The 21,178-nt window shown below is 39.1% G+C and overlaps 1 protein-coding gene across 3 annotated transcripts; it reads left to right on the top strand.

The window, feature by feature from the left end:
* The first annotated feature begins 29 nt into the window (after window positions 1–29).
* Window positions 30–19,730, top strand: LOC135477943 (serine/threonine-protein kinase LMTK2-like). Of its 3 annotated transcripts, none has more exons than XM_064758177.1 (13): window positions 30–59; window positions 1,230–1,467; window positions 2,128–2,356; window positions 2,915–2,985; window positions 3,493–3,620; window positions 6,954–7,041; window positions 7,310–7,443; window positions 8,177–8,261; window positions 9,195–9,313; window positions 12,106–12,255; window positions 12,579–13,518; window positions 15,536–15,642; window positions 16,153–19,730. In XM_064758177.1, the coding sequence occupies exons 2-12, from the start codon at window positions 1,363–1,365 to the stop codon at window positions 15,617–15,619; spliced, it is 2,133 nt and encodes a 710-aa protein (XP_064614247.1). In that variant the 5' UTR covers window positions 30–59; window positions 1,230–1,362; the 3' UTR covers window positions 15,620–15,642; window positions 16,153–19,730. The 3 variants fall into 3 exon arrangements, with proteins under 3 accessions (XP_064614247.1, XP_064614262.1, XP_064614254.1); XM_064758192.1 differs by lacking the exon at window positions 30–59 and adding an exon at window positions 74–257; XM_064758184.1 differs by lacking the exon at window positions 30–59 and having other exon boundaries at window positions 747–1,467.
* The last annotated feature ends 1,448 nt before the right edge of the window (window positions 19,731–21,178 follow it).

The raw sequence follows: 21,178 nt of genomic DNA, 5'->3' as shown, positions 1-21,178 counted from the left end.
AATTCTCGTGTCCCAAATGGGATTGCGTACATACACCGGATTAAGTGGAAAAAAACTAGGTACAATTTTAAAATTTCGTATGTAGATATGCCAAATGTCGTGCATTTAGCATAGCTTCAGTTTAAAACTGTTTCAAATCGTAGACTTTTTTCCCCTGGAACTTTAGGTGTGTTGTGGACAAATCCTACAAACAATTCGGGACACACCTCCCGCCGAAGAAGTGGGTGTTTTTCTGGATGTGATTTTATGTTGGACAAGTATGGCGTGATTTATTCGGAAAAATGCTTACCTTTAAGGATGGTGTAGGCGAACATCTATGTTGTGTTCGTCTGGTTTAATATGTGTTTAATGTTTGAAATACTTTCAGCAAGCCGCAAGCATCACTGCAGCTGTTGTACATGCCACGAAAAAAATTCGCACAACAACAACAACACAATAATCCGCAGGCCTGTCCCATCACATCCGCTTTCAACAGTAGCCAGATCAGCATAGTTTTTCGTGTGTGAACATGACGAACGTGCAGTGTTTACAGGTTCACTGAGTCTAGACTGTTTCTATTATTTAGCAAATTTATCATATACTACTTACACATAACATGCCGTGTATTTTCTTCTGAATGACTAATATATTTAGATTCTCCTCTTGAAATTATAATGTTTAATCGCTGAGTAAGCAGAACTTTCAGTAGCAGACCATTAGTATGGGAATGTATATGGAACGGTTTCACATGAAGTTGATATGAGAATGACTGCTAAAAATCAGGAAACAAAACTGTTTTCACAACATATCATAATTTTGAAGTTCAGCCAGGCATAGTTTTGATATTCGCACCATCAAAATACTGTTCTATTTCAGCATTAAAGAGATACTCAACTTACAAAGAAATTTAAAAAAGAATTAATGTATATAGTTTAAATGATTATGTTCAAAATGATGTGGATTGTTTTCCTAAGTTGTGACCAGTTGCCATGGGGTCAGTACGCCTTATGCAAGTTTGAAAAGTTTTCTGTTGCTTTCAATTTGCTGGATATTATGTCATGCAAGAGCACATCACAGCACTATGTCTGACAAACCAACATTGTGCATATACATAATAAATTCATGATAATTCATTAAATGCCTCTCTCTGAGTCAGAAGCTAGTTAATATGATTATATTGGTCTTTTATAAAGTAATTTATTATTACAGTGTCAGTAGGTTGTATACTTTGTGCCAATTGTAATTTTCAGGACCTGTAAAAGATGCTACGAGAACTTACATTTATGGAACAGTGAAATGTGAGGGTGTAGGATGTTGTCAGACACAATGACTTGCCAGCCAGTGGAAGAAGACCTTGTAGATTGCTTGATTTAACAGTACAGGATGATCGATATCCTGGCATTGGCTGTAGGATTGGCTGCTCTTGTGGCCGTGGTTCCTCTTATAATAGGATGTGCACAATGCTTCCACAGGTTTCTCGGATTTAAGGTCAGTTGGGATGTTGTACACATGTGGTCTTCATAATTTTATTCTGAATGAAACAGTTCTATATTCATAACCACAAGTGTACTGAATTGAAAGAACAAGCCACTTCCCCTCCCTCCCCACCCCATTGACTTTTTTGTCCCCAAATCAATATTTCTGTGTCATAAGTTTAAGCCAGATACAGGTGTGATAAACAAGCTGTTGCATTAATTTCTCAAAAAACAATGTCAGTACTTTTGTCTAGCACACAACTGGGATGTAAGAACACAGTTTCCACCTTCTTTTTAATTTTTTAATTTGTTGTAATTATACTACCAGTACCTTAATATATCATTGTACGTGCATGTATACTGGTGTAGATTTAGAGGCCTCCGTAGCATAGTTGATTAGCATGCCAGGGCGGCACAATGACCCAGGAGCCTGTCACCAAATTATTCGCTGTGAGCACCAGCTCATGCTGTCTTCCTGTCTGGCCATAGGTGGAAGAGTCTTCCAGCAACCTGCAGGATGTGGTGGTTTTTCCCTGGGCTCTGCCCGTTTTCTTCCCACCATAATTCTGGCTGCCGATGTATAAATAAAATATTCTTGGGTAAGCCATAAACAACAATCAAATAAATAAATGAATGATTAAATATATTTGATAAAATACTGTCTGTTGCACAGGATAATGTTGGTTACAGTCAGGACATTGAGTCTGGTCTGGGCTCCACCCAAGACCTCCCTGCTGCTGATGGCACGCTGTACCCACCTGGGGAGAGTCTAGATACAGAGAGCATTAAGGGAATCACCTTTGAACCATTACCTGACATTGTGGGTCACCAGACAGCTGCTGATTCTGCCCTCAGACCCCGCGTCTCCACTGTTACAGCTAGTGAGAACATCAGACAAGCAGGTAATACTCTATTATATGTGTCTCCACTGTTACAGCTCGTGAGAACACCAAACAAGCAGGTAATACCCTCAGGCATGCGTCTGCACTGTTACAGCCAGTGAGAACATGAAACAAGCAGGTAGTACCCTCATGTATGTGTCTCCACTGTTACAGCCGGTGAGAACATCAGACAAGTAGGTAATACCCTCTGGAATGCATCTCCACTGTTACAGCCAGTGAGAACATCAGACAAGTAGGTAATACCCTCTTGCATGCATTTTCACTGTTACAGCCAGTAGGAACATCAAACATGCATCTGCACTGTACAGCCAGGGAGAACATCAAACAAACAGGTAATACCCTCAGGTATGCATCTGCACTGTCACAGCCAGGGAGAACATTAGTCAAGCAGGTAATACCCTCAGGGATGCTCCTGAGTACACGGATTGTGTTAGTGGCTATGTGGTATTGTCTAGTTAAATTTTATGGAAATGTGACTTTCCTCTCATGCTATGCATTGGTATGAGTAAGATTCACATGACTTTTACCCACATGCACATGTATGTGTTTGTTGTACAGGATACCGTTATGAAGTTCCTCGGGGCCAGTTGTTTTATGTCACAGAGGTGGGCTCTGGCTGGTTTGGACAAGTAAGTAACTGTAGCGTGTGACTAGTTTCCTGTGGTAACCTACATGTCTTAATACATGACTATTGTAAAAATGAAAAACTCATTTTGACTTGAGATTTCAGCACTATAGTTAGGGTTATCATGAGGAGAGCTGATAACATGCCAGAATAACAAGTCAAAAGAGTATTTAGCTTTTTACATCTCCATGCTCAGTACATGTACTTGTGTATTACGGCCAGCTGATCAGTAGAACGCAGTGTTAAGTAAGTTTTAATACTGAGACAAAATGTGTTCAAATATGTTTACAGGAGCATTTGGTGTTCCTGACTTGAATGCTAAATAGTGTAACAAAAATCATTTTCCTGTATGTCAGTTTGATGTTTAGACTTGAAATGTATAAAATTAACAACAAAACAGTTGTCAGAATAGTAGTATATGTTGTCAAGTCAAAATGTGATTGTATCCATTAGGACTGTGCACAACAGCTGTTGATCCAGTGATGTACCTGTAGGTTTCATCCATATCCAGGTGCTACAAGGTGATGCTGAGAAGCTGCGGTTTGGTCAGAGCAGAACTAAAGTAATTGTCAAGGTGTTGAAGGACGACGCCACGCCAAGAGAACAGCTGCAGTTTCTGGAGGAGGTGCGAGTTTTCAGGTTAGAACTCAACATGTTGTCAACATTCTGCTGGTAATTCATTTCGTGATCTTAACACTTAAAGAGTTGAGATGTTTTCTGTGTCAGGTTAGGAGTCGAATGTAAAGAGAAACACTGTCGTCATATAATTGAAACATTGTTTATTACATCATAAAATTCCAGTCAAATAAATAAGTGTAAAGAAACATTATTTATTATATTATATTGATATTTAGATGAGCCAGTATAAAGATAATAATCACTGGGAATCAGGTTTGTTGCAAGGTAATTATAATACTGATGAAATGTTTGAAATAATTGCACCTGCACACTGTACATGATATCCAGATTTTCGACATACACAGTTTGCCAGTAATCCAGACTTTCTACATGCACAGTCCAGGTTTTCTACATGCACAGTCCAGGTTTTCTACATGCACATAGTGCATGTACCATATTTCCACAATCTTTTCTTAAACAATGGGCAGTAAAACTTATGAAGAAGTTGGGGTTGAAATCCTAGCAGGCAAATGGGGAGATTGGGGTAATCCTGCTACCATAAGACGCACATCGTGTACTTTAGGAGGTGTGAGGTGTAAACCCCCATGTGCTGACAGACCTGGCACAACAACACCTGTCAGTGTTCATTTCTCCATATGACAGTAATCCCATTCTCATGCCTGTATCTGTATATGAGAGTAGCTTATAAGATGGCTGGCAAGCGCTGGCAAGCAACTTGAGCAAGACATTTTTGTGTTGATCGCTCCAAAATTCCCACCAGCATATATCTCAAGTTCTAGACATTTATTCCTTGTTTAACACAGCGTGTATATACAGTTACCTGTGGCATACGACTGAACAGTCAGCCAGCTGAATAAATACATGTAGAATGTGACTCACCTATTCAGAAAAGTGACTCAAAAGTTGAGAGGTATAGATCAAGGGACTAAAGCTAAACTCAAGTCTTGCTTGCGGTGTAATTCATGTCCCTTTTTTAAACAAATATAAATAAATTATTTGACACTAACACTGTAACAGTTTAGAGATGTTAGACCATGTTGTACCGTTCATAGCTACGTTAAATGTGAGATTGTTGTCACATTACATGTTATGCTGAGCTGAGAATACCCGACCGTGTGTATTGACTCAGGCTAAGAATTTGAATGAAACTTGTGAGCACTACATGCCTAAACACAAGGGTGTCAAGCAGTCAGTCCTCAACAATAGAGAGGTGTGGTGATGGGTGATCTTGAGCAGGAGATGGTATTAAGACAGACTTATCAATCAACAACAGGATTAAACGCTCATCTTTAATCTCTTAATCTCTATATGAGTAGTTCTGACCCATGCAATCACTTCTGAAAAGCACACGCTTTATGCTTGGTTCTTCATTTCTTCGGAATATGGAAGTAACAATGTTTGTCCGCTTCTAAAATATTTATAATCTAATGTTAAATTTGTGATTTTTCTTAGGATGAACAAAACATTGATAAGCACGAGCCTCCAATTACCAAAATATGACTCAGTTTTACATGTTTTGGTGGCGGTGTCAATCTACAACTGACCAAGTGTATTCAGATTTAAACAGTCGCGAGTGGTATTGATATACAGATCGCAATGTTGCTCAGTTCCAGCATAATTTGTAGGACACTCAATCACAGCAAGAGACCCGATCCGACCACTTGTTGTTTTGCCTTTGCTAAATAGATCAAGTGTTGTGAACATGATTATACAATATACCAACCATTACAGGACTGTATGATGGTTTCACTGAATTGATTTAGTATCAAGGCCAAACTCAAAGTTGTAAACATCACTAGGTACGTGATGATATATAAATTTTTGCGCTCGCGTCATCTAGTCTTAATTTGGAGGGAGATTTCACTGTCAATCTTTTTTCCAAGTGGAGGGACAATGAAATAAGTTCATCAGGGTTGAATTATTTAAGCTGTCAGTTACTTGAAAGGCAATTTGGCACATGTGACTGAGTCCCAGAATATGAAATAAGGAATGGCAATAGCCTTTCACCAATACAATGTTTAAAATTGTTACAATATTAAGCTGGTAATGGGCATCCAATTTCACACATGCGATCAAAATGTTCAACCCATGCACACTAAGTTTATGATAGGCCTTTTATGAAATCTTCAAACCATAATGCTGGCCTCCTTCATATATTCTTGAAATATTCTTGAGTACTGCTTAAAATACCACCAATACCTTCGATATATACCTGTATATATAAATATGCTCACATGAGGTTGAAACAGATAGCTATTTGAGACCTGCCACACCATTGGTCAACATTTCAGTCACAGCCAATGAAAAACACAGGGCTTTAGTGTGACCGTTGATTACACGCGTTCAGATTTAGTAGTCAAAGGAAGCTGTTGTAGTGAGAGGAAGCTGTTATTGTAGTGAGAGGAAGCTGTTCTTGTAGTGAGAGGAAGCTGTTATTTTAGTGAGAGGAAGATGTTCTTGTAGTGAAAGGAAGCTGTTCTTGTAGTGAGAGGAAGATGTTATTGTAGTGAGAGGAAGCTGTTCTTGTAGTGAGAGGAAGCTTCTCTTGTCGCAGTGAGCTCTCAGTAAAGTTAATCAGTGGATTTCATGGAGGGGTTAGCGAGTGTAATGCTGTTAGACAGGTGTTGGCACAGAAATTTTGACCTAGATTTCACAGATCTGGAATCCCTGATTGAGGCGCTTAACATCGTGCGATAGCTGCTAGCATACTCGACTACTGATTGATTTATGGCGCATCATGGTGGGAATTTTCAGAAACTTCATGAATTTGTGTATTGGATAGCTGTGCAGTTTTTGAGTTTAGTGATACATAGTTTAGTCATAGCCAGTGCATGTATTTATTTATTTATTTGATTGGTGTTTTATACTGCACTCGAGAACGACGGCCAGCATTATGGTGGAAGAAAACCGAGCAAAGCCCGGGGGAAAACCACGACCATCTGCAGGTTGCTGGCAGACCTCCCCACGTACACCTGGAGAGGAAGCCAGCATGAGCTGGACGTGATCTCAAAGTGACCGTATTGGTGAAAGGCTCTCCTGAGTCACTATGCTGCGCTAGCGCGCTAACCAACTGAGCCATGGAGACCCCTCAGTGCATGTAGTCCAGATTTTCTACATGCAAATTGTGCATGTGATCCAAATTTTCTACATGCACAGTAAAGTAAATACCTGTAGGTGCACTGATCTTATTTAATTGTTCAAATGAACTTCCACTCCACTTTTGGCCGTTTTGAATTCGAGACTTACATACTTGTATATGTGTTCAGATCAGGCATTTTAGTTACTGAATTAACTCTGACTGGATGCATGGTTACTGTTTTTGTGTTTGTCCAGAGAGGTGGACCACCCCAATGTACTGCGCTTCTTGGGCCAGTGTACAGAAACCATACCATACCTTACCATTCTGGAGCATGCAGCTAATGTAAGTTACTGTACGCCAGTATCATTAGAATCATCTCTCTTTTGAATTCATAACAGCTGACCAGTTTTGTGTTCTTTGCTCAGTGTTATTAATCGTGCTGAAGTACAATGTGAATAGTGTCTCTAAATGTTTAGATTTGTCTATTTCAGAATAGATCTCTGCCTCTGATATGTATCTGAATTTCTCACGATGTTCTTACCTTATGTTGCTCTTGTTGTGGGGTTACCATAGTGACCTGTAGAATACACGTCTGGTGCAATGTTTGTAGGGAGATCTAAAGAGTTACTTGCTGAGCAATAGAGAGGATCAAGAAGCCTTCCTGGAACGTGGGATTCTGCTGAAGTTTGCTTGTGAGATGGCCGCAGGATTAGCATGTATGCACCGCCATGATTTTATACACAGGTTAGTGAATTGCTGATTGCTAATCAGCTAAATCAGGGAGTTTATTAGAGACATGAGTCTCTGCACTCATGTATTCTATGCACACTCATGTATCCTGTGCACACTCTTGTTTCTTCTTGACACTAATGTTTCCTGTGGACACTAATGTTTCCTGTGGACACTCATGTTTCCTCTGGACACTCACGTTTCCTCTGGACACTCACGTTTCCTCTGGCCACACCATTTTCTTCCTACCATAACCTGAGTGTCATATCAGTAAAAAAATCTTTAGTTCGTCATTAAGTACCAACAAAATAAAAAAAAAAAAATCAATCATGAGTGCTGTTCATGTGAAAATTAAATTGTGTTGAATTCAGCATTGAATCTATAATATTAGAGCACTGAGAGTAAATCCAGATGAGCTATGATAGTGTAATAGTGAACACAGTCACACAGAGTCTGTGATAAACACCCTCTTGTAAATGTGTCAGCTAGGGTTTGATTTTAATTGTTCATGGAAACGCTTAAATAGTGACAGCAGCTTAACGCTGTTAAAAAGCCAAAAGTAATACATGTAAGTTACAATATCTGTAGGAGGGCAAGAGAGGTTCTGCAGACAGACCAGTGAATACATGTAGAACAAGTTGAAACTCAGACTTCAATCCAAGAAAAAGCTGATATATGTGTCTTTGTATTAATTAAGTCTTCAGGTAAGGTTTTTTCTTAGTATTATTGTAATTTTTCTTATTTTCAGAGACTTCGCCACTCGAAACTGCGTGGTGACCAATGACTTCTGCGTGAAGGTTGGAGACTATGGGATATCGGAGGATATTTACAAGGTAAACAAATCAACAGATTTCCTCCCTGTCTTCATCCAGTGATTTTATTTCCAAAGCTATTTGTTTTCATTAATTATGGTGTGATTTAAATGGACATGCTAATTAGGCAATCTGTATTTCTCTCATGACCTTGGCTGTTGGACAATGTTTAGTGGCAGATATAAGCAATGTAACATGTAGACAGTATATGTACAACATGTCCCGTTATATCTGAGGTAATATATCTGAGTTGTCCTGATAGGAGGGGGATGTGACAGGAGTTTGTCAGGCATGTGGTAAAGTTCTCTGATCGTTGCTGTCTGAACAACTGCTTTTGTATTGTTAGAATCCGCCTCAGATCACTCCTGTATATAGTAAGTGTTTATGCTGGATGAGAGGAGGATGTCCTATGTATTGTATGGGTTTATGCTGGATGGGAGGAGGATGTCCTGTGTATTGTAAGTGTTTATGCTGGTTGGGAGTAGGATGTCCTGTGTATTGTAAGTGTTTATGCTGGATGGGAGGAGGATGTCCTGTGTATTGTAAGTGTTTATGCTGGATGGGAGGAGGATGTCCTGTGTATAGTAAGTGTTTATGCTGGTTGGGAGTAGGATGTCCTGTGTATTGTATGTGTTTATGCTGGTTGGGAGAAGGATGTCCTGTGTATAGTAAGTGTTTTTGCTGAGTGAAAGAAGGATGTCCTGTGTATAGTAAGTGTTTTTGCTGAGTGAAAGAAGGATGTCCTGTGTATAGTAAGTGTTTATGCTGGTTGGGAGAAGGATGTCCTGTGTATAGTAAGTGTTTATGCTGGATGGGAGGAGGATGTCCTGTGTATAGTAAGTGTTTATGCTGGTTGGGAGAAGGATGTCCTGTGTATAGTAAGTGTTTATGCTGGATGGGAGGAAGATGCCCTGTGTATATTGTAAGTGTTTGTATTCTGTGATGTTTCTGCAGGATGACTATATGGCGCTAGAGGATGACTTGATCCCAATCCGCTGGATGGCACCAGAAACCGTGGCTATTCAGGATGGAAGAATACAGGTCACGGAAATTACACGACAGGCAAACATTTGGTAATACAGCATGTTTGACTTCAGGTCATAGAGATTACACGACAGGCAAACATTTGGTAATATACATGTGTGTCTTTGGCTCACAGAGATTACAAGACAGGCAAACATTTGGTAATATAGCATGTGTGTCTTTGGCTCACAGAGATTACAAGACAGGCAAACATTTGGTAATATAGCATGTGTGTCTTTGGCTCACAGAGATTACACGACAGACAAACATTTGGATATTATAGCATGTGTGAGTTCGGGTCACGTAGATTGCACAACAGGAAACATTTGGTAATATTTAGTCACAGAGAATAAACGATGGGCAAACATTTGGTCATACAGCACGTGTGACTTCGGGTCACGGAGATTACACAATGAGCAAAGATTTGGTCATACAGCACGTGTGACTTCGGGTCACGGAGATTACACAATGAGCAAAGATTTGGTGATACTGCACGTGTGACTTCGGGTCGGAGATTACACAATGAGCAAAGATTTGGTCATACTGCACGTGTGACTTCGGGTCATGGAGATTACACATTGAGCTAACATTTGGTCATACTGCGTGTGTGACTTCGGATCATGGAGATTACACAATGAGCAAAGATTTGGTCATACTGCACATGTGACTTCGGGTCAGGGAGATTACACAATGGGCAAAACATTTAGTCGTACTGCATGTGTGATTTCGGGTCAGGGATATTGCGCAATGAGCAAAGATTTGGTCATACTGCACGTGTGACTTCGGGTCAGGGAGATTACACAATGAGCAAACATTTGGTCATACTGCGCTTGTGACTTCGGGTCAGGGAGATTACACAGTGAGCAAACATTTGGTTATACTGCACATGTGAATTCAGGTCACGGAGATTACACAATGAGCAAAGATTTGGTCACACTACACATGTGACTTAGGGTCAGGGAGATTACACAATGAGCAAACATTTGGTCATACTGCACGTGTGACTTCGGGTCAGGGAGATTACACAATGAGCAAAGATTTGGTCATACTGCACATGTGACTTCGGGTCAGGGAGATTACACAATGGGCAAACATTTAGTCGTACTGCATGTATGATTTCGAGTCAGGGATATTGCGCAATGAGCAAAGATTTGGTCATACTGCACGTGTGACTTCGGGTCACGGAGATTACACAATGAGCAAACATTTGGTCATACTGCGCGTGTGACTTCGGGTCAGGGAGATTACACAGTGAGCAAACATTTGGTTATACTGCACATGTGGATTCAGGTCACGGAGATTACACAATGAGCAAAGATTTGGTCACACTACACATGTGACTTCGGGTCACGGAGATTACACAATGAGCAAACATTTGGTCATACTGCATGTGTGACTTCGGGTCAGGGAGATTACACAATGAGCAAACATTTGGTCATACTGCACAAGTGACTTCGGGTCAGGGAGATTACACAATGAGCAAAGATTTGGTCATACTGCACGTGTGACTTCAGGTCACTGAGATTACACAATGAGCAAAGATTTGGTCATACTGCACGTGTGACTTCAGGTCAGGGAGATTACACAATGAGCAAAGATTTGGTCATACTGCACATGTGACTTCGGGTCAGGGAGATTACACAATGAGCAAACATTTGGTCATACAGCACGTGTGACTTCAACGAAAAGATTCTGATGACTTTGATGTTTACCTTTGTCCTTTGAGTGTCCCCTATTTTATGGTTTCCTCTACACATAAAATTGTTATCTTTTTGGTGAAAACCTCTTGAGTATGGTCTGAAAATACAAGTAAATAAATAAATAAATGCAAACCTTCAGCTTTTAGGTGAAGATCATGTACTTTTATAAACACTCTGTATTTGAAACCCTTGTGCCATTTCTGTCAGGATTGTTCAACAGTGGTCTCTCCTTAAATCATCAAGTCTTACTGCTTCCAATATGGATCAAACACAGCCGTGAACAAGGAATCACTGCCAATTTCCAAAAGTTACATAATAAAATATCTTGTTACTTTTATGAGATAGCAGTGCAGCGCTTGTGTCCGTAGCAGTTGATTGGATCTTTCATATCCCTGGTCAAATCTAGAGATCTGATGCACTGAGGGTAGTGAGCAGACATATCACTGATAATGATATAACAAGACAAGCACATGTACGTTGTGATTTGTTCTGTGCCGTATCAAATTTTCTGGGAGTTGTTGCTCTTTGAACATAGAATGGGACATGTGGATAGTGAATGCTTGTTAGAGTTGTATAATGGTCTTTCAATGCAGATATCTAGTATGTCCCTGTGCCTTGTTTCTACTACTTGATCACTGTTGTCAAGTTTATACATGTTCACCATGCATGCTGACATTTCATAGATTTGTTGTCAAGAGTCATGTCATTGTCATGAGTGGTTCATATTTGACACACCAGTATGCTGAGTGGGTGGGCAGTATAATGTCAGACCTTGCACCCTGTAAGTAAATCTGACCCTTAGTGACTGTGTTCCCTTTCCCACAGGTCACATGCCGCGGTTCCGTGATGTAATGGCTGTGTTCCCTTTCCCACAGGTTACATGCCGTAGTTCTGTGATGTACATGTAGGCTAATGGCTGTGTTCCTTGTCCCACAGGTCAAATACCATAGTTCTGTGATGTAATACTTGTATTCACTTTCCCACAGGTCACATGCCGTAGTTCTCTGATGTACATGTAATGGCTGTGTTCCCTTTCCCACAGGTCACATGCTGTAGTTCTGTGATGTAATGGCTGTGTTTCCTTTCCCACTGCCTACATGGCATAGTTGTGTGATGTAATGGCCATGTTTTATTTCCCATAGGTCGTTGGGTGTAGCTCTGTGGGAACTGTGCATGCTGGGAGAGCGGCCCTATAACTACATGACGAATGATGGTGTGGTCACACAAGTGGTGCTGGAGAGGTTTCAGCAGTTACCAGAGCCCACAACACCTGTTCCCTGGAGGAGCAAAGTGTGAGTATTAACCTAAAGGCTGTCCTCCTACGCATGTGTAATATGACTGTTTGAATCTGGTTTTATATGATAAGGTAGGTAATATAGTTAACATAGTGTGTTGATATCTTATTTTAAAAGCAGAGTTTTGCCCAGATGACAAACCTTATCTTTCTGTTTTTAAGTAATTCAGTTTTTGTTTTATTTTGCACCTGAGTTGTTTCTTTTTTGGGGGGGGGGATAAAATGTTCAGCTGGTCTCACAACAGCTTTTCACTGTAATTTTCCTTGTTCAAGTATGATTTTTAAATACATCAGCATTCTCCCTGTTTTGTTGTTGTTCAGATATGACGTGATGAAGTTTTGTTGGAGGGATGAACGTCCAAATATCGACACTGTATATAAAGCATTACAGCATCTCTGGACAGCAGTCAGTGATTCCATGATGGCTGAGTTTGATGCTAAATGGAAGCTGCTGGTGGATGAGAAACAGTCACGATCTGGGTCACAGACGAGCTCTGGAGAGATGGAGAAGGAGGTGGTGGTTAATGGTTCTGGCCCCCCTATAGGGCACCATGAGCTTAGAGTGAAGGCAGAGGTACTGGCTGAGGAGGAGATAGCCGGCAGTGCTCAGCACAGGGATCTTCAGGAACTAGCTACAAGCTCCTTGGGAATTGACCTCATTGAGAACTTTACACCGTCCAAGAAGACCGCCGGAGAAGAACTCTTCCAAATGACCAGCACACCCATAGACAAGTCGGAGATGACATCAAGCCACATCACACCTCCTTCAGCATCATCAAACGCCGACGCTTTCATAACAGCCAAGGAGAATTTGTCCATTACCCCATCTGATTCTGAGGTAACTTCAGAAAACCTGACTGAGGACTTGCAGAAGGCAGAAGAGGCACGCATCACTGTGTCTGATGTCTCAGACGAGGAGCTGGTTTCTCCATTAGGGGGAGATAACCAAGAGCTGACCCAGGATGACACACGGTTGCTGATAGATGTGGGAAGTCCACAGGCTCCAGTCAGTCCTTCTGAGGAGGATAGCACGTTGCAGCAAGAGAGCAGTGTCCTGAGCAGGCCTGACATTATTGAGGACCTTGTGCCTAGAGGTGCGGTGCAGATCCCCTCTGATGTACAGGCTCCCAGCTCAGAACACCTGCATCCAATACAGTCCAGTGTCCTAGAAGGCACTGAGGACCCAGGAGAGAGGGATGCAGATGGAGAGTCCTCATCCCAAACCAAAGGCTCTGACGGGCAGGAGGTATCACATGCCAAAGTAAGTGATAGTGGCTTTACAAGCAGCGAGTCTTTCTCTTTAGATTTGTTAGCGAGTGGCAAGCATTCAGACTTTTCTTCTTCCAGAAAGCCTTTGGACTTCTCAGATGAGATAAGCTTCAAGCGGCGCTCCCTGTTGGCACGGGACCAAATGGGCATGCTACCCACAATTCCTGAGGACAGAGTGCCGTCTATCTCGGACGGTAGTGTTACTGATCTGAATTTTGATAGTTTTGATGATTCCTCTGTGATACAAGACAATTTCGAATGGGACGAGGACATTGGCCGGCAGCTGGTTGGCATGGTCCAAGAAACGAGCTGGGACTATTCTCCCCGATGCGGACTAGAGCTGTCGGACTGGAGCCTGGACCAGTCAGAAATCAGTCAGCTCAAAAACAGTAAGCGAGACAAGAGCAGCAGCAGTTTGGGGACTAATCATCGGAATCATGCTATTTCCAGTAGTGTACTCATCAGTGATGATTCTGACGAGGTAATTGTGCCGATTTCTTGCGCCTAATTTGTAGGCGGCCTTCCTTTCTACACCTGTCCACATGGTCATTCAGGGATGGTCCTGTATTGCCCAGTCACTGTTATATGATCAGCATGGCTTGCTGTGAAGTTGAAATTAACTTCTAACAGTCTCCCTAAATTCTCAGTGCATCTTGTTTTATTTTGTTTTTGTGGGAATGTTCAAGTCTTTTATGTATTTTTTTCTTTCTGTTCTGTGTCTGTGGTGCATGTTCTGGAAGTTCCTGTCAAGCTGCATGTGTTTGGTATCCATACATGTCCATGATGATTTCATCCACCATGTCCATTGTTTTTTTTTTTTTATGTAGTCCTTCATTATGATGGAAATGTTTGCATGGGATTATGTTTTCAGTAACTTCACATTAATCCGAATCATTTGAGTTTGCATTTGATATTGTGCAAAACAAAATAGATTTAATGCTAATTACAGTGATTTAAAAATTTGGAATGATATTTTTATGAAGCCATAATAAATAATGATCAATGAGTGTACATGCACGGTCGCTGAAATTTTTTATGTAAAGACATGCTGTAAATGAGGCATGAACATTGTGTGAATATTCTCTTCTGAACATGTCACATAAATAATGCATACAACCAGATGTTGTAAACTGCTTACTTCGTTGTATGTGTATGTTCTTGATATAACCATGCTTTTATTACATATGTGTAATACATCTACCTTATTATTTTAACATTCATGTGTACGTATATATATATAGTGCATGTAATTTGCTGGTTCAGCCCAAAGCAAACATGTTGTGTATCAGTTTTGCACAGTTAGTAAAACCATTTGAACATATTACTTCCTGCTGCTGTCAGGCCTTTGCTCTTCAGCATAAACTTGTCAGCTGATTATTCTCCTGACACTACTGAACAGGGTCCACAAGCCTTCTGAGGGAGTGAAGTGCTGTGTTGTGTCCAGCAGTAATTACTGAGATGTTGTGGTTAGCCCTATGGTTTCAGATCACAGCACATCTAATCGCACATATTTTCCTGACACAATTACAATGTGCACTTAAAATTGTTATACTAATACATTGTTCATTTGTATGTTTGCTCTGTTTACCTGACACTATGTTTGTGTTAGATATCTATGTTGTCTATGGATATACATATAATCATATTGATGATTAATACCAAAAATTCTTCACCTGAAAACAATGGTACCTTTGATATTCATACAGATATGTAGCCCAATTTGTCTTACCTCTGGCATTCATTGTGTTTTCCTTGATGGTTGCTTCTGTTAGCATTAGTTAGTCTATGTAAAAAATTGCTACAAGTAAATTAGTGCTGAACGGGAACTACCTTAAGTGATTTAACACAGCAAATGCAATTACATGTATGTCAACCTTATGATTGACTGAGTGAAGCCAGTTGTGTTGATGGTCGTTACACGATAATGTTGTATTCCAGTGTAGTGTATGACCCAATACTTAGTACACATTACTTGATTAATGTCTCCTCTTGCATATCTGTGTTTTCAGGAGGAGGGAGTGTCAGAGCAAGAGCCCACCCAGTCCCTCCCCACAGAGAATGTCAGCAGGTCCCTCCAGCCACAGGCCACCTGATAGCTTCCCTACCCCTCAGCCAGGTAGAACATTTGCTTTATAGTGTCCTGTAGACTCTAGACGTGTACATCTCACTTAATCTGCCAAATTTGAAACTGGGATTTTTGGTTTCAGTTTGATAAGAACAAAATTTGTGTATGGACAAGCAGCAGACATGTAACTTCTACAGCTTGCATTCTGATATGGATTTGTATTGGGATAGAGAACCAAAGTTTTCTTAATGATTTAACAGAGTAATTGTGCAAAAATATGAATTAAATGACTGTTGATGAATCGAAAATCACTGATTGTGGCCATTTTGGAAAGCAAAAGGGGTGTACATCTAATTGTCATAGTTATTCATGTCTGTGTATGTATCAGGTTTTTGTATTAAACTAATCACGGGTTTTATTCAGTAATTAAGTAAGTCCTGTTCCTGTAGTTCTGTAGTTGGGAAGACAGGAAGATGATTGTGTAATTTATGCATGTGATATCTCTATGTTCTGCTGCTTCATGTGATTTTTGTTTGTTTTTTTGTTTTTTTTTTGTTCCAGAAACATATTGCATAACATGATCCATATTGTGGGTGATGAATGCTCGGTGTGGTCATAATAAGCCTTTCATCTTACTTACAAAGACAAAACCATCACCTGGGAATAATTACAGCTGAATAAGGACTCATGATCAAACTTCTTCATTATGGAGGTTATTCCATAATGTTACCTTTCATGTACCAGTACCATTGATCCCTGCAGAACTCTTACATCAGCTGTATGTGTGGTACCAGTACAATTGATCCTTGCAGAACTCTTACATCAGCTGTATGTGTGGTACCAATACCATTGATCCCTGCAAAACTTTTACATTAGCTGTATGTGTGGTACCAGTATAATTGATCCCTGCAGAACTCTTACATTAGCTGTATGTGTGGTACCAGTACCATTGATCCCTGCAAAACCCTTACATCAGCTGTATGTGTGGTACTTAACGGCATATTTTTATTCTTGCATAGCAGCCTTTTAATCGCTAACAAGAAGTTGTTGTAATTATAAAAATATAACATCAACCTGTGTTCTTACTGTTTGTAGTCTGATACAACCAGTATCATCAGTTTTTCGTCAGAACAAATGTACATTACTGGTTCTGAGTCTTATGCAACTGACCCCTTTGTATTTTGATAATAATACTTTGATGGACCGATACATTTTAAACTGGAATTCATCTATTGGCATAAATTCATGTTGCAAGAAACTGGTTGCAATGAAAACTCAACAAAATTACAAGTTCTGTGACATAGCCTTTGTTTGGATCAAAATTCTGTAATTCTCTTTCAATGACTAAGTTGTTACAGAAGCTACTAGGTATGCTAAGGATGATATCTTTGTTACACCAGAAGAAGAAATACATGCTAGGAGTGATATCTTTGTTACACCAGATTATGGAGTCCAGATAAAGACAAAAGTTCCAAGTTAATTTTTTGGAAGTTCATATCATATCAGTGTGCATTTTCGCCACAGTCAGGCACCTTTTTATCCTGATAAGCTTTTTATTGCCATTTTGAGATACTTACTAGTGTATTTATGTGGAAAGTCTACCAACACTTTGTGTATTACGTGTATTAAGATATTTGATTTTTAGAGAATTTGAAGTGATAAGTTTGCTCATTTTTATGTGGTCAATTAGATTGTGAGAGTTGCTGTAAAGAAAGACAGTTTTATGTTCGTAAAATGTGATACTTTTTCAGACATATCTGTTATTAATAATTATTAGAAACTTTTGTACCAGAACTAAGAAACAATATGGTGAAACAATTCTATTTCTTGATGATTACATTTCCCCCCCTTTTTTGTTACATATGAACGGGATTCAGCCTGTTAATTGATACAACTTGGTGCTACGTTACACTGTTGATTCTGTTTTATGATAGATGTTAATGTTATGTTTTACACTGTTTGAAATAGCTAGAAAGATGTCGTGGTAGTAAGATTTAGAAAGGCATATTGGTGAGTAGTTTTCAAGATGCCTGTTCTTAAGATTGTTAAAATATGATCAGTAATTAAGGTTATGTGGAGCAACATTCACTGTTTGTCAGGATCCTGAAGCTGTCCTAATAGATTCTGGGAGCAGGTTATTTGGGCTTATTTATAAGTTGCTGTTGTATGATATACTGAATGAGCAATTACGCCTAGTCCAAATCAGAAAGGCGAACAAGTTTTTCTTTGCCAAAGCATTTGTGCCATTTTGGGTTGCTTCAACAGTTAAGCAGCTGTTAAATGTAGTGCTGAAATGCCATGTATAGATTGTATAACTGTTAGACTCTATTACATGCAGTGTATTTGACAAATTTCGTGTTCACTGGATGTGGGACAGGACAAATTTCTGTATTTCTGGTATGCAAGCCTCTGATGCCAAAACGGTGTCTTTCTCTTTTATTTTCTCTCCATTTTTCAAGCCTTCGATAAAACATGTCAAAAATTCATATTTGATTTACTGGGTAAATATCTTGAGTTTCTTTATCTGACGCCATTGCTATTTCAACTGCAATGGGAGCAACTGTTAGTAAATATGGCAGATGACACTCTTTTGATAATAGGTATGCATAACATGTAAATCAGTTGGAAATCTTTCACTTTAAATCTGCTTATTGTCAAAATTACATTTATTATTACCACTGTGTTGGAATCCTCCAAGTCCTGTTTATGATTATGGAGAAAATCAGTTGTTCTCAGCTGGTAAAACTAACCTATCCAGTCTGAGCAAACTCTTGCAAGCGAAGAGTAAGTAAGGGCTTAAGTTTGTGGTATGTTCATGTATTCATAAGTAGGCCTGCATATTCACTTGTGGAATATTCACTGTAGGATTCATATGGCAATGCTGATATTGCCGGATTATGTGAACATATCATGTGGACATCATGATTTAGCCCAGTTACACCACAAACTTTGGTGTAGGTTTCATATTTCTACATATTTATACCTCAGTAAGCCCTCCTATTTAATTGGAAATCATGTTTGTTATTTTTGTTCTAATTTAAGTTTTGTATCTTTAATTTTTGAATTGTACTTTTTGTAGTTCATTTAGGTTGTGATCATTTCTGATGAGGTTTAAAATATTTTGAGTGGCAGCATTATGTCCTGTTTGTGTTGTTTTCCTGGTTGCTTGTTGTATTTAATGATGGCCTTGTCACTTGAGCAGCACCATGCACATGCTTGTCACACTGCTGTGCTTGACAGACAACAACCTACCTTGGGTTAAGAACAGTGTAACATTGCACTTCAGTGGTAAAGGTCCCCATTGTTTGGTGAACAACCTTGTTTAATCTTACTGTAACATTTACTTATGGTCTGATGATTACTTTTGTTACTGTATTATGTTAAAGTAAGTCTTCTTGCATATTATAATTGCAACCATAAACTTTCAAACCAAAACATATTAAAGATTGTATGTTTTATAGGCAAAGATCACCTAGAATTTTACTTGTCCAATCTGATGGAGTAAAATCCAAAGTAGGCTGGAAAACCGTTCATGCGATGTCATCTGATATCATTCTGGAAATACATGCGATGTCATCTGATATCATTCTGGTAATACATGCGATGTCATCTGATATCATTCTGGAAATACAGTGCATAACTAACTAATTTGACATGCTCTTAACAAAAATCCAAATTAAATAAAATTGTTCTTTAACATAGTTTTAATGCTCTATAGCTTAAGAAATTCTAGTTTTACTTTGCCTTTAAATAAATGATTGTACATGTACATATCAAGACATAACAAATTGTATCTGATATCTTTGTTCAAGTCCTTTGTTCAGTTTAATTCTGTGCGCGTACTTGTTTAATAGAATTCATACTAACACCAGTTGTTCATTGTGTAATGATGAAATATATTCTGAACAATTCACATAACCTTCATGTGTGCCCAGCTTAAAGAACAGATATTCTTGTTGCATCAGTACTGAATAATTTGTACAATGAACTTTTTTTATGTGTGATTTGATTGCATATTTGAAGAGGACGAATGTGACTGACAAATAATAATATGCAATATGTGATATTTATGAAAGTTATTCTTACCAGTGTGACATGAAGTTTCTAAAACTAATAAATTATACCTTATTTAATTGTAATTTAGGATTCTTGTTGTTCACTAAGTTGTAATGTTTAGGTGTCCATGCTGATGTTTGCCATGTGTCAGTGATACGGCTGGCAGTTTCACAGTACACATGCGTTTTGAAGTAATGACAAAGAAGTCAAGCTCACATGAATGTAGATGTGCCGGGTCCATATTGGTCAACAACATGTAGATCACTAACTTCTGCTGTAGGTCCACAATCCTTTGACTGAAGAATCAGAGGTACAAATCCAGCCCTGGAGGTTTGATGATTGCCTGGTGAGGTGATGAGGTTATACCTTGTGCAGTCCACCTCTACAACCTGATGTCACAATTGATGTCATAATTTTACTATAATCCACTGACAAAATGACTCTTTCTGTAACTTTAGCATTGTGTCTTATGTGCTTAGAAAGGCGACATTTTGGTTGAAAGTGGAAACATTTTGCAGATTTTATATAATAGAAAAGCCATTCTTTTTCCTAGTATACAGGTAAACATAGTTGTGCGCTTTCCAACGGATTTTAACAGTTTAGAAACATAGATATTTAAGGTTAATTTAATGCATAAAGCACATGAAAATCACTCAATATATGTTAAGATACTTGCAGCCTTTTGCATGTAAAAAACTGTTGTTTTATACAGTTACCAGATAACAGAAACATGCTGGTTTAAATACCGGTGGAAAATACTGTTTCCACATGGGCCACAAGGGAAGATTTTGGACGAAGTATATTATTACACAAAGCATCGACCGTATTTCTTTCATCATGATGTCCTGAAGGTGGCTTGCACAATATTGGAATTTTAAAAACATGCAACATCACAAGGTTTTTTTTCCTTCAGATTATCTTTATATCTGATCGGTATCTCAGTATGAGGAATGCGGAATGGCAAATTTTACTTCTTGGAAAGCTCAGCATGCTCCATATATGCATCAGGCCACAGTGGGGTCAATCTAGTTTATTACATACATATAGAGGGGTGACTACATGTATTTCACAATAAACACAGATGTAGGGATGAGAGGAGATGTTACAGCCACGCGGTAAGGAAGTAATTATTTACTCTGGCCATATAACAAGAGGATAAGAAAATAATGATTTACTCTGAGTATATAGCAATGTTACAATCAGACAGTATGGAAATACTTATTCTTGGAATTAACACAACAATTTTACTGTCAGACAGCAAGGAATATAACAATGTTATTGTCACACAGCAAGGAATATAACAATGTTACTGTCAGACAGTAAGGAAAATAACATTACTCTCAGACAGCAAGGAATATAACAATGTTAGTCAGATAGCAAGGGATGTGACATTGTTACTGTCAGTAAGGAAATTGATTGATTTATAATAACGATTTATAAAACAATGATTTATTCTGGGAATATAACAAAGTTACAGTCGGACACTAAGGAAATAATGATTTGGAATATAGCAATGATACAGACAGCAAGT

The sequence above is a fragment of the Liolophura sinensis genome, chromosome 1, assembly GCF_032854445.1.
Source record: "Liolophura sinensis isolate JHLJ2023 chromosome 1, CUHK_Ljap_v2, whole genome shotgun sequence".
Lineage (NCBI taxonomy): Eukaryota > Metazoa > Mollusca > Polyplacophora > Chitonida > Chitonidae > Liolophura > Liolophura sinensis.
This window is presented reverse-complemented; position numbering and strand designations above follow the sequence as displayed.